We start from the raw sequence: 14,236 nt of genomic DNA, 5'->3' as shown, positions 1-14,236 counted from the left end.
CAACTCCTCATGTTGTGTTTGGGTCCCTGTGTGATGAGATGGGTTCAAGTGAGAGGACAGGTATTGTACGTTGCAGCCTGCAGAACTCAATATTGAATCCTGCAACTTTAGATAACTCACTCTTTCTTTCTGCTTGTATCAACTGGCCATTTTTACCAGCCATTCCTCTCTTTCTTTTTCCATTTCTGGGCATGTCAGACATCCTCAACCCAAAACGTCGACTGTTCATTTCCCTCCATAGATGCTGCCTGGCCTGCTGAGTTCTTCCAGCACCTTGTGTGTGTTGTTTAGCAACACATTACACAGACAAGGGAGTTTAACTGTCCTGAACGGCCACATTATTTCACACATCAGAGGAATTTCCTTTGTTCCACCCAGTGCCCTCCCCCACCTTCTCTGCTACCCAGATTAACTTGTCTCTCTGTCTTAGTTCTGATGAAGGTTCTTCAACATGAACCATTCACTATTTCTCTTTCCACAGAAGCTGCCTAACCTGCTGAGATGTTCCAGTATTTTCTATGCTTTTTTCAGATTTCCAGCATCAGCAGTTTTTTAAATTTTAATTTTATTTCCCATTATTTACATTTGAATGATTGCCCTCCTGCCCATAAAACATGCCCATGGAAACATTGAATCAGATGTGATTTAGGAACAGAAAAGGCTGGAAATACTCACCAGCATCTGTGAACAGAGAAAGAGAGTCAATGGTTCAAATCAATGACCTTTCATCAAAGTTGGAAATCAAGCTGGAGGGAAAGGAAAGGGGAAGTTGCAATAGAGTGCACACAAAGAGACACAGATGGTGATGCCATAGGACCATAAGACATAGGAGCAGAATTAGGCCATTCGGCCCATTGAGTCTGCTCCACCATTCGATCATAGCTGACTTATTTTTCTCTCTGAACTCCATTCTCCTGCCTTCTCCACGTAACCTTTGACGCCCTTACTAATCAGGAACCTATCAACCTCTGCCTTAAATATACCCAGTGACTTGGCATCCCCAATGATTCATCACCTTCTGGCTGAAGAAATTCCTCCTCGTTTCAGTTCCAAAGGGATGTCCCTTTATTCTGAGGCTGTGCCCTCTGGTCCTAGACTCACCCATGTCTGGTGCCAGCTGAGTGAGGGTAGTGAAGTCTTATTCTGTTTGATAGTTCTCTTCTAAAGCCCTTTGTGTCATTTGAATATTGTGAATGCATTAATTAAACACAAGTTGTTCTTGTTCCTGACATCACAGAGCGTCTTTAGGAATGAGCAGTATCATGACCACCCTCCAACCATGTCACCTCTCACAGAGGTTTCTTGACCTAACCTCTAAATCCTCAAACAGATTTGTCAAACAATATTTCCTTTTTATAAATCCATGTTGTCTGTAATCAATCCCATTATTACTTTCCAAGTGCCCTGTTACCATTTTCTTAAAAAAAAATTCCAGTATTTCCTTTACTATTGATCCAAGGCTGCCAGGCCTGTAGTTCTTTCTTTTCTCCACCTCCCCGTGCCCCCCCTTTCTTATATAGTGGGTCTGCACTTGCTACCTGTCAATCAGTGGAAATCTTGGAATCTATGGAATTTTAGAAGATGACACCCATTATCTCTCCAAAGTCACCTCCTTCAAATCCCTAGGATGCAGGGGTTTCTCACCTTTCGGTCCCATTAATTTTTCAATCCAGTTTTACTAATGCTAATGTAGTTTTGGTGAATGCTATAGCTAACTTCTTTAGCCTCTCATCCTCCACACCTGTTCTTCTCCAGGAGTTTTGGGAGGTTTGAGTGTCTTCTTCCTCGAAGACATATAACAGAGAGGTTTGATTTCTGTTGCATAAAAAGAAATATTTTTTTTCTGTTGTTACCCACGCAATTAATTCCCTTCTGAACTCGGGGAATAGAAAACAAGTTTACACAATTAGATGGACTCTGACCTCACGATCTACCTTGTTGTGACCTCACACCTTATTGCACTGCACTTTCTCTGTAGCTGTGACACGTTACTCTGTACTGTTACTGTTTTTACCTGTACTATATCAATGCACTCTGTACTAACCCAATGTAACTGCACTGTGGAATGAATTGACGGGTACGATCAGTATGTAAGACAAGTTTTTCACTGTACCTCGGTACAAGTGACAATAATAAACCAATACCAATACCAATACTGTCCTCATAATGTAATGCTTTGTGATACCATTCTGAATTATTCAGCTTGCATCCGACCTAGGTTCTGTGAAGCTGAAACATGATGTCCAAACCTCTGTATTCCAATCTCTCGAGCTAAAGCTCTGCAGTGTAAGGATTGTTGCACATTGACAATGAATGTAATTAAATGTTCTGGTACACAAAGACGTGGATGGTTGGTATAATCCATCATTGAGCCGATTTCAAACACCCCCACACCCCCCCCCCACCACCTGGTTAGGGAATCAAGAACTAGAGGGCATAGGTTTAGGGTGAGAGGGGTATTCACCAAGGTGAAGGGTCTTGATGATGCTGAGGACAGTGTTGGTGAGGGTAATGTTCTAGAGTATGTAGATATTAAGAGAGAGGATGTGTTGGAGTTGTTAGAAAATGTTAGGACAGATAAGTCCCCGGGGCCTGACGGAATATTTCCCAGCCTGCTTTGTGAGGTGAGGGAAGAGATTGCTGAACCATTGGTTAGGATCTTTGAGTCCTCGTTGTCCATGGGGATGGTACCAGAGGATTGGAGGGTGGCGAATGTTGTCCCCTTATTCAAAAAAGGTAGTAGGGATAGTCCAGGGAATTACAGACCAGTGAGCCTTATGTCTGTGGTGGGTAAGCTGTTGGAAGATTCTAAGAGATAGGATCTATGAGCATTTGGAGAAACATGGACTGATTAGGGACAGCCAGCATGGCTTTGTGAAGGGAAGATTTTGCCTCACAAGCCTGATAGGGCTCTTTGAGGAGGTGACCAGGAAGATTGATGAGGGTAGTGCAGTGGATGTGGTCTACATGGATTTTAGTAAGGCGTTTGACAAGGTTCCTCATGGTAGGCTTCTTCAGAAGGTCAGAGGCCAAGGGATCCAGGAGAAGCTTGGCCGTGTGGATTCAAAATTGGCTTGCCTGTAGAAAGCAGAGGGTTGTGGTGGAGGGAGTGCATTCGGATTGGAGGGCTGTGACTAGTGGTGTCCGGCAGGGATCGGTTCTGTGACCTCTACTTTTTGTGATATTTATTAACGACTTAGATGAGGGGGTGGAAGGCTGGGTTAGCAAGTTTGCAGATGACACAAAGATCGGTGGTGTTGTGGATCGTGTGGAGGGCTGTAGAAGCTTGCAGAGGGATATTGATAGGATGCAGAGCTGGGCTGAGAAGTGGCAGATGAAGTTCAATCCAGAGAAGTGTGAGGTGGTACACTTTGAAAGGACAAACTCCAAGGCAGAGTACAAGGTAAATGGCAGGATTCTGGGCAGTGTAGAGGAGCAGAAGGATCTGGGGGTTCACATCCACAGATCACTGAAATTTGCCTCGCAGGTGGATAGGGTAGTTAAGAAAGCTTATGGGATGTTAGCTTTCATAATTTGTGGGATCGAGTTTAAAAGCCGCGAAGCAATGATGCAGCTTTACAAAACTCTGGTTCGGCCACACTTAGAGAACTGTGTCCAGTTCTGGTCGCCTCATTATGGGAAGGATGTGGACGTGTTGGAAAGGGTGCAGAGGAGATTTACCAGGATGCTGCCTGGATGAGAGAGTATGGATTATGAGGAGAGACTAAAGGATCTAGGGCTGTTTTCATTGGAGAGAGGGAGGATGAGGGGAGACATGATAGAGGTATGCAAGATATTGAGAGGAATAGATAGAGTGGACAGCCAGCGCCTCTTTCCCAGGGTGCTAATTCTCAAAACAAGAGGACATGGCTTTAAGGTATTGGGTGGGAAGTTCAAGGGTGATGTCAGAGGGAGGTTTTTCACCCAGAGAGTGGTTGGTGCATGGAATGTGCTGCCTGGGGTGGTGGTGGAGGCTGATACATTGGACAAGTTTGTTAGATAAGCATATAGAGAAATTTAAGATAGAGGGATATGTGGGAGGAAGGGGTTAGATGGTCTTAGGTGTGGTTTGAAGGGCGGCACAACATGGTGGGCCGAAGGGCCTGTATTGTGCCGTATTGTTCTATGGAAAGATTTGATAGGAACCTGGGATGCAACTTTTTCACACAGAGGGTGGTGCACAGATGGAGCAAGCTGCTGGGAGAGGTGGTGGAGGCAGGTACAGTAACAACATTTAAAAGGCACTGGGACAGGTACATGACAGGAAGGGTTTGGGGGATATGGGTCAAGCACTGGCAAATGGTACCAGCTTAGATGGGCGTCTTGGTTGGCAAGGATGAGTTGGGCCGAAGGGCCTGTTTCGGTGCTATATGACTCTATGACTTGTTAATGCACAATACTATAATCACAGGGAAAGAGAGTACATAAGAACATAAGAAAATAGCAGCAGGAGTAGGCCACTCGGCCCCTCAAGCCTGCCCTGGCATTCAATATGATCATGGCTGATCTGCCCCCTGCCCATCTCCTGTTCCATGCCAGTTCCTCACAGCTCTCAATTCCCTGATTTTTCAAAAAAATGCATGTCTATTTCATCTGAAAATAACACCATCCCCCTCCCCATTGAATTTGCCTCCACAACACTCTGCGGTAGAGTTCCAGAGATTCAGCCCCTCTGCCAGAAGGTGAGACAACAGAACAAAGGGGAAAAGGCTGGGAGGGAGAGGGAGAGGGAGAGAGAGAGAGAGAGAGAGAGAGAGAGAGAATGAGAGAAACAAAAAACAAACAATTATAGAGAGCAGCAGGAAGTCCCATGAATTACTGTTGAAGTGCAACCACCATCAATGTGTCGAAAAATGGATCAAGTACTTTGATCAACACAAAAGAAACTGAAATATTAACTCCATTTCTCTGCCACAGATGCTGTCTGGTCTGCTGAGTATCACTGGCATTTTCTATTTTCATTTCAAATTTCCAGTACTTGCAGTTTCTTTATTTTTAAATTTCAGAATTTATTTTTGCTGGTGTTGGGTGAAAGAAATTCACCTTGGCCGATTTTAGCTTCTGATCCAACTAAAAGCAGACACTTCCCTCATTAATGAACTGCATCTGTCTATTTCCTAGTGTAGAGGTTCAGACCTTGGGACACCAGCTCTTGGGTTGGGTTGCCAGTGTTGGGTAACTTTTTATCTCTCAACCAACATCATTAAAGCAGACCATCATTATCACAGGGGAATTGCATTTCTGACACTGTATTAGTTATCCACTTCAGAACTTCATGGGCTATGGTGGATTTCTAACAGGACCAGACCCATCTTCTATTAAGACCAAACCCATACAGACTTTAACTGGGACACAGTGTGGCTTGGCTTTATTCCCAGGGTGGAATTGTCAAATACTAGAGGGTAAAGGTTTAAAGTGAGAGGGGGAAAGTCTGAAGGAGAGTAGGAGGGAAGTTTTTTTTTACAGAGAGAGTGGTAGGTGCCTGGAACGCACTGCCAGGGGAAGTGGTGGAAGCAGATACCATAGCAATGCTTAAGAGGCATTTAGACAGGCACATGAGCAGATAATGGAGGGATATGGATCAGGTGCAGGCAGATGGGATTAGTTTAAATTGGCATCATCGTCAGCGCAGACATCGTGGGCCGAAGGGCCTGTTCCTGTGCTGCACTGTTCCATGTTCTATGTTTTATGGTATCAATGTGTCAGTTTGTTAAGGCAAACTTTATGTCATTGACCTCGGGACCTGGCACGTGTCCTTCATTATGGGTAATTAAGCGGCTGGATGTTAGATCCCTGCACATATATACCAGTCAAATGCACATCACATTTGTTGTGGAATATTCTATTTTTTTTAAAGATTTAATTTTAAAGTACTATTGCTGTTGGCCAGATTTTGCCGTCATTTCTAAACTACGTCAAGATTTAAACAGCAGAATGCTGTAGCCTTTTTTAAAAAGCCCTTGAATATCCGCAGATTCTGTAACTTAATCGAACAGAGTCTAATGCAGAATGTGAGAGACAGTTCATCAGAAGACTCTCCCCAACATTCCCCGGGGAGAGGGCAGACTTCTGGTAAAACTGCGATAAAAGTGATGCAAGGCAGATTCCATGAGCAGATGCACTGTTGCCTCCTTCCCTCCCACCCTGCACTTCACTGAGAGACCTGCAACATTTTTCTTCCTTATCTCTTGCGAAACTGTTGGGGACATCGCCTTTGGTAATCTAGGGAGGAAAGAGAAATGGAGATCCCTTGAGTAAATAAGTGCCCAATGAAATATATCAGCGCCCCTAACATCAGAGGTTGATAACAGGACTTACACTTATTCCTACGATGGATGAAGATGGAAAGGATGGAAGTGAGAAGCAGGAGGTTGCAGGCGGTCAGTGATCCCCAGATGGGCCAGTCGCAGACATACCCTGTAGGGACAGCACAAGCGCAAGTTAACGATGTCCAATGCAGATATAAAGCAAGGGACATATCTCATCAATTGCCGGAGAGGACCACCCCATGTTACTGGGTGAAATAACACGAAACGAGCATCCCCTCGAAAACAGGGGCTCTGGGGATGTCAGAACTTCCAATTTTGACTGAAAAAAGCTGCAGTATTGCCTTGGATACAGACTGCCAGTGAGACGCCCAGCCAATGACCCCGGACAAGCGGTAGGAACTCAGGGGCTGTTTTTCCCGGTGCAATATTTAAGTAAATGCTGCAATGCATCGGCATAATGTAATGACATGGTCCAATTTACAGCAGGGCACTTCAAACATAAAGAACAGTCATGTCTTACAAAACTGGACGTTGCCCAACACATTTAAAACTGTGTTAACGATTGCATTGGGGAGTGGAGGGGGGGGGGGGCGAGTTATTATTAAACCTAGTCGTGAATGCAATTTGCTCGGCACTGGACCTAATTATTATAAAATAAAACTTTAGTGAGTACACTCAATAGATCGGGCAGCGTCTGCGCAAAGAGAAACAGAATTTCTCTGAGTCTGCATTTGGAATAGTTGTTTTCAGTTTTGGTCACCCTGCCATAGGAAAGGTGCCATGAAGTTGGAATGAGTGCAGAGGAGATTTATGAGGATGTTGCCAGGACTCGAGGGACTGAGTTATGGAGAGACGTTGAGCAGGTTGGGACTTTATTCGTTGGAGCGTAGGAGAATGAGGTGTATAAAGTCATGAGGGGCATAGATAGGGTGAATGCACACAGTCTTTTTGCCAGGGTTGGGGAATCAAGGACTAGAGGGCATAGGTTTAATTTGAGAGGGGAGAGATTTAATAGGAAACTGAGGGACAACTTTTTCACCCAAAGGGTGGTCCGTATATGGAACGAGCTGCCAGAGGAAGTGGTTGAGGCAGGTACATTAACAATATTTAAAAGGCACTTGGACAGGTACATGGATAGGAAAGGTTTAGAGGGATATGGGCCAAAAGTGGGTAAATAGGACTAGCTTAAATGGGAATCTTGGTCAGCATGGACCAGTTGGGCTGAAGGGCCTGTTTCTGTGTCAAAGGTACTTTGTCAGGAATGGGAAGGAGAGAAAATACGTCAGCATTAAGTCGCAGGGAGGGTGGGGGTGGGTAGAGCAAAGAGAACGTGATATGCTGAGTCAGTGTTGCCCTGGAGATGAGCGGTAAATGCGGTCATCTGGTTGAAGGGTTAAAGGGGAAGCTGGGGAAAGAGAAGATGGTCCTTGGCTTTGAGAAGCTACGAAGTGAGGGCAGTTTGAGGGTGCTTATGTAAAGGTTGTACTATGGAGGGCTGTGGGACATGATCAACAGGTGCAGCTAACATAATGGAGAAGGAAAATCTGAGCCAATTTCTGGTGCAGATGGAGAAAGTAAGTTACTTGAAGTTGTGGAATTCAAAACATAATCCAGAAGGCTGTAACGTGCCCAGGTGGAAGATGATGTGCTGTTCTTCAAGTCTTTGCTGGACCCTGGTGTAACAGTGGGGTAAGCCAGATAAATGAAAGTGGGAGGGTGGGGGGGGGGGGTAGATGGTGCTCTGCAGAGTGGTCACCTGCACTGGACTTCCTCAGAGTCAAGTCGACCACAATATCAATGCTGAACGCAGTACACTAATTTGGAAGAAATGCATGTGAATCACCGCTTCTCTTGGAAGGACTGTTTGGTTGGAATCTGCAGGGATGACTCAAGATCTCCCTGCTTTCTGCTGTTTTAATTTTCCGTCTCACTCCCACTCTGATTTCTCTGTCTCTGGCCTCTCACAGTATTATTAACAAGGCCTAACGCAAGCTTGAGGAACAGCACTTCATCTTTCATCTGGGCACCTTGCAGCATTCTGGACTATATATTGAATTCTAAAATGTCCAAGTAACTCACCTTTTCTGCCTGCATCCAACATCTGAAGTTGTTTAATTTTCATGTGGTGGGTACTTTGTGATCGGCACGGATACAATAGACTGGACGGTTTCCATGCTGTATGATTCTATGGGAATTCCTTTAAATTATATTATTTAAAGATTTAATCATTGAAATTGAGATCTTCATTTTTTTAATGTGTGGTTGGGTAACATCTGCTTTTAGGGGCACAAAGCAAAATTCAGTTTCTTACAGATATTAAAGCACGATTGTCACCGACTCCCTCCATATGGATACGCAAATCTCTCTTAATCCGCCCCATCACACAGACACACACAAACACAGACACACCAGACACACACACACACACACACACACACACACACACACACACACACACACACACACACAAATATCTCCTCTCTGAGGTCTCAAGACATTCCACACTCAAACCTCTGACTTAATTAGTTCAAACAAAACTCGGTCCTGCACTTTCTTTCTCTGAAGGTCAACTCCACATTTCCCTGGTTCCAGGGAGTGTACACCTCTGTCCAGAGACTGATGATATCTGACCTTTCATATGAGGTCAACCAGAAGCCAATAAAGAAAATACACTTTTTTTTATTGATATAGGGTCTCTAGGACCTCAGAATACCCAAAAATGTTTTACAGTCAATTATGTTCTTTCCAAGTATCGCAAAGTCACAGCCTATATGTGGAATAAGTGATTAGATTGCACCATTTAGGTGTTGGTGGATGATAAATATTGCCCAATTAAATATTTTACAATAGCTACAGTCAGTTAATTGTACTTTCAATCAACATTTGAAGTAGAAATCTTAGATATAGCCAGCAGATCGCACTGATGAAAGTTTATTCTGCTGTGTGTTCCCCGTGTGTTCGCTGTGCAAGCCACCGTGACCCGCTGGATATGATGAACAATTGTTGATGGTGTTTTGTGTCTAAGTTTGGTTAATTATTCATTCATCTGTGTGTCATTGGCAAGGCTAGCATTTATTGCCCACGCCATTGAATTAGGTGACTTGTTAGACCGTTTCAGGTGGCACGGAACAGTCACAGATGTTGGGCCTGATCTTTAGTGCAGACCGGGTCAGGGCAGCAGATTTCCTCCCCTGAAGAACATTAAAGCACCAAGTTGGTTCTTTCGAAAATTCGATAATTTTGTGGTCAGCTAGTTTTTCTTTAATTCCAGATTGGTAACTTTAACAAACCAACCCCTAGTCTAGGGCCTCCAGGGATGTGTCGGGAAGGGGAAGTTTTAATGCCGTTTCTGTCACTTGGCTGCTGGAGGACCCCAGACAGAATGCATCGCCGATGGGCATCTATTGGTCTCCACCTGTCCTCCACTGGAGCCAACCAGGTCAATGGGTCAGCACTGAAAGAGCTACCTAATTATCACACCCTGTTCTTTCTCCACCAACCCACATTGTTTCCCCGATTCCTGTTTGTATCAAATCCCTCTTTGAAATCGATTATCGAATCCGGTTTCGCCGTTCTTTCGTTCAAGATTAGAGCAACTCATGGCGAAAAAAATGCAATTTCTCCCCCAGAGCTTTATACTTTAAATTATCTTCATAAAAACACTCTCTAATTTTCAATGGTAGCCTTGATCTTGACTCCTATCATTCTCATACACGTGTTGCACACTGCTGTGTTATTACCTTGAGATAAGGTTTCAGAAATTCACATCCAGGATGTTTTTACCCCAAACAACCTCAGACTGGGTCTGACGACGGGTCATGGCTTCTGAAAGGTTAACTACACCTTCACAGAGCCGACCTGATGTGTTTTTGCTTCAGATTGGATCTATTATCGCTATATCTGCGCATAACTTCATGCACCGATTTGCGAAGTATTTCATGATGACGACAGGGAGGTATTTTACAATAAACGCTGTAAAACTGGGGAGGTCCAGAAAAACAAAGATCCGGGATGATCAATCATGCCTTAACCATTGAGCGAGCCTCCGCCGTTCCAATAAAGGGGGAATAGTCCCACAAACGTGAAGGGAGCGGAAGGTACGGAGTTATGCGGTGGTGCGAAATACTTTATCATCAATCTATAAGTCGTCAGCAGGCAGAATGGTTTCACTGAAAGGCTTTGGGGTAACAAGTTAAAATCGTCCCTACTGTCCCTTAAGGCTAATCTGCACACTTGCTGGAATAAGTTTAATTTTCTCAGAAGTTTGCTCGAAGGCTCGAAGTATAATCGAATCCTCCGAACAAACGAGAGAAGGCGGGTAACCTCGTAAAAGGATTGTCGCTAAGGGTTCAGAGATCTAAAACGTGAAGCCAATTTCTCCCTCCGCAGATGCTGCCTGACCAGCTGAGTATGCCCAGTGATTTTAGCGTTTATTTCAAAACGCCTTCACCTCTCCTGCCATGCTGCAGTGCATACATGTAAGCTTCAGGATTCACTCACTCTAAAGCAAAGGTATACACTTGAAATGGTCCCGTTGTACAGGCGGTTTATTTAATCCAAACATCTGGCGTTGAGCTACTGTCATGTTGAGAGTTCTGCGGCAAAGTTGTTTTGCTAAGGGATCAAAGCCATGTTCGCTGGCAATAAGATCAGTCAGCAATTGGACTATAAGAATTTAAATCAAATTCAACTCCATTTATCACCCGTGTGTTTCCAATAAAGAGACAGCCCTAGCTGGACCATCTCCCCGATCTCTTCAATGTCTGCAGTTGGACAACACCTTACCAGTATCCCTTTTCTTCTTGCCACGCAGAGGTGGGTTCTTGTACCGAATGATTTTGCGCGGTTTTGTAGTTGTAGGCGGTGAAGTTACTATCGGTTTCTCTGGAACTGAAATAAACAATATTCTGTGAGTTTTGCTCTGTAAGGTGTGTTATCGAAGCCCCTTTCTGCCAAAAGTATCCATTGCTAACACTACAATTCAACGGCCCATTTGTTTGACTTGAGAATGCTGACAAGATACCGACTTCTCTAATAATCCATATCCGGCAATTAGAACAATATTAACAAAGAACAATCATTTCAAACCCCCGGGTGGAAACAATTAAGGAAATCTAATGCAATTGGAATAAACATTGGACTTCCTGGGGTTTAATGGACATTCAACTGATTAATAATTACCTATTTGCAGGTACCAGAATAACCGCTTAAACAAACAAACGTCTTAAGATGTTCTTGCTAAGGCATTCAGTCTGCTTCTATAATTACGTTATCAATTTTCTAATACTAGATTATGGACCAGGAAGATTAGTTACTTCTTTACTCAGAAGCGACCTGGTCCCCTGAGGGCTGAGAACTGTCAGTATATTCCAACCGTTAGAAGTTATTTTCCTTGCACTAAACAACCTGCTCTGTGTGTGTGTGTGTGTGTGTGTGTGTGTGTGTGTGTGGTTTTGTGTGCGTTTTGAGTGTGTGTTTATTAGTTTGTGTGAGTATACCGTTTGAATGTGTGTGTGCGCGTCCTTGAGTGTGTGTTTATATGTGTGTGTATCTGTATGGTGTGCGTGTGTGCGTCTCTGTCTCTGCCTGTGGTGTGTGTGTGCGTCTGTGTCTCTGTCTCTCTCTCTGTGGTGTGTGTGTGTGTGTGTGTGTGTGTGTGTGTGTGTATGTGTGTGTATTGACGCCATTTGTGGCATCCAGATCGAGATCGCCTTACCTACAGTCACCACACTTCCACCTCCTAGGTAGGTTGTCTGGGAGCTGAACATCATACAGTGATAGGTGCCGTTGTCGGTGAGTTGCGGGTCTTTAATTATTAAGCTGAATGTTGATCGAAAGGTGTTTTTGATCAAGGTGAAGCGTTCATCTATCCCATGTCCCCGCTCTATCTGGTCCATGATAGTCGCCGATATCACAAAATGCGATGAAGCGTTCTCGTCCAGCCTGTACCAAAACAACCGACCGAGAGATACTTTGGCAGAGCAGGACAGTTCCAACTGTTCTCCTTTGGCCACAAGCACTTCAGCGGGAGTCTGGAGCAGGATCATCTGCAACTGCGCGCCTGGTCAGAAAACGCACACGGTTGTTTTAATTCCAAACCCGCAGTTCATTCCAAAGTCCATTTAAATGAAGTGTGACCATGGTAATGTGGCGTGAACATTTCTACTTACCACCTATCCAACAGCTCAGAATGCAGATGCACCAAAGGAATTCCATGTTGTCCAGCCGAGAGGATGTTTCTTACTGAAGAGGTTCTGCTATTGGGGAAAACTAGTCGCATCTGAAAAACCACACAGATCTTTAACCATCGGCACCACTGAGCTGCCAGCATGGGGCCACGTCATTAACACACCCAATTTTATGCAAATATGTCTGAAAAGCTCATATTTGGAGAACGAACAACGCGTTCCAAGAAGCAGCCTTCCGGCAGCCCTTGAAACTGATAATTGCATTAGCCTTCCTCCGTTAGAGATAAGATATCTGCTGATGATCTTTACAGCTTTTTGTTTGTTCGGTATTACTGCCAACATATTGACAATACCTCCGCCCCCAACCCCCCCCCCCCCCCCCCACACCCCAGCATCCAGAAGGACAAAGGCAGTCGGTGCCCGGGAACACCACCACCTGCCGGCTCCCCTCCAAATCGCACGCCGCCCAGACTGGGGAATAGACCGCCCGCCCTATCATCGTTGCTGGGACTGAATCCTGGAACTCCCCAATGGCAAAGTGGGAGTATTTTCACCTGAAATACCGCTTCGGTCCAAGGCGGGGGTTCGCCACCACCACCTCGAGGGAAATTGGGCTGAGCAATAAATGATGGGCTTGCCAGCGATGCCCAGATCCTAAAGAAAAGACTTCTTTAAAATCAAATTAACCTTTCTGTTTGCTTTTGTAGACACTTAATGTGAATCACAAGTCACGGAACGTGTACAGAAAAAAAAACGAGGAATTGATCAGCCGTCTCAACGGCTTGAAATAGACACAAGTGACTGCCGATGCTGGGATCTGGGCCCACACACAAGATGTTGGAGGAGCTCAGCGGGTCAGGCAGCATCTGTGGAGGGAAATGGACAGTCAACGTTTCGGGTCGAGACCCTTCATGTGGACCGTGGACCAACAAACACGATGCTGGAGGAACTTTCCACTTTGAAGAAGTTTTCCTCCTCGATTCCTGCATCTGCAATCTCTTGTGTCTCCCATGTTGCTTCTCCACTGCGAAGTCTCTTCAATGTCGGTCCACTTCGAAGGAGTTTTTCTGCTCTCAAATCTGGATGAAGGGTCTCGACCCGAAACGTTGACTGTCCATTTCCCTCCACGGATGCTGCCTGATCCGTTGAGTTCCTTCAGCATTTTGTTTGTTGCTTGGAATAGATACAAGTCTTTGCATGTCGCGTTCTTTCGAAGACCGTCTTCACAGATCCGATTTCGGGCGTGTGATAAAACACCCTGCGAACTAACCCTCGCTGGTCAATCACCACAACATACCGGCGGGGTGTTTGGCTGCCCGTTCTAATATAAGAGCAAGACATTGATGATGTTAACAGTACGAACTATAAACATCTCCCGAATGTTCCCCGGCTTGCTGCGTATTTCCAGTATCTCCTGCTTGTTTCAATGACTGGACCATTATGCGGTCATTGGACGGCTGGAGAGTACCGGGACATGTGTGACTGCGAGATCACGGGGAACTCAGAAACGCTCCGTGGCAAGATGCAAACATTTCAAAGCACGAATAAGGTGGACATACGGGTTGCTCAGAGAAGGTTGTGATCAATTCCTGATATTTTTCCCGCAGGAGACGGAAACATCAATGTGGATAACGGAGGATAAAATTCCAGTGGGGCGACTAATCGCAGAGACTAACCCAAAGCGTTGGCAAAGAGTCATGCGGTGTATTGGATCACTGAATGAAATTTTAGGTTCTGCCGTAGATGCACCCGATAAACTCGACTAATCCCATTTCGGGA

At 44.9% G+C, this 14,236-nt stretch overlaps 1 protein-coding gene across 1 annotated transcript; it reads right to left on the bottom strand.

The window, feature by feature from the left end:
* Positions 1–6,181: 6,181 nt before the first annotated feature.
* Positions 6,182–13,896, bottom strand: LOC127580366 (T-cell surface glycoprotein CD8 beta chain-like). Its single transcript, XM_052033731.1, has 5 exons — positions 13,821–13,896; positions 11,986–12,330; positions 11,055–11,159; positions 6,319–6,417; positions 6,182–6,222 (listed from the first exon to the last, which is right to left on the bottom strand). The coding sequence occupies exons 1-5, from the start codon at positions 13,894–13,896 to the stop codon at positions 6,182–6,184; spliced, it is 666 nt and encodes a 221-aa protein (XP_051889691.1).
* Positions 13,897–14,236: the final 340 nt, after the last annotated feature.

This window comes from Pristis pectinata, chromosome 2 (assembly GCF_009764475.1).
Source record: "Pristis pectinata isolate sPriPec2 chromosome 2, sPriPec2.1.pri, whole genome shotgun sequence".
Taxonomy (NCBI): domain Eukaryota; kingdom Metazoa; phylum Chordata; class Chondrichthyes; order Rhinopristiformes; family Pristidae; genus Pristis; species Pristis pectinata.
Note: the sequence above shows the minus strand (reverse complement) of the source record. Positions and strands in the feature narration are given on the sequence as shown.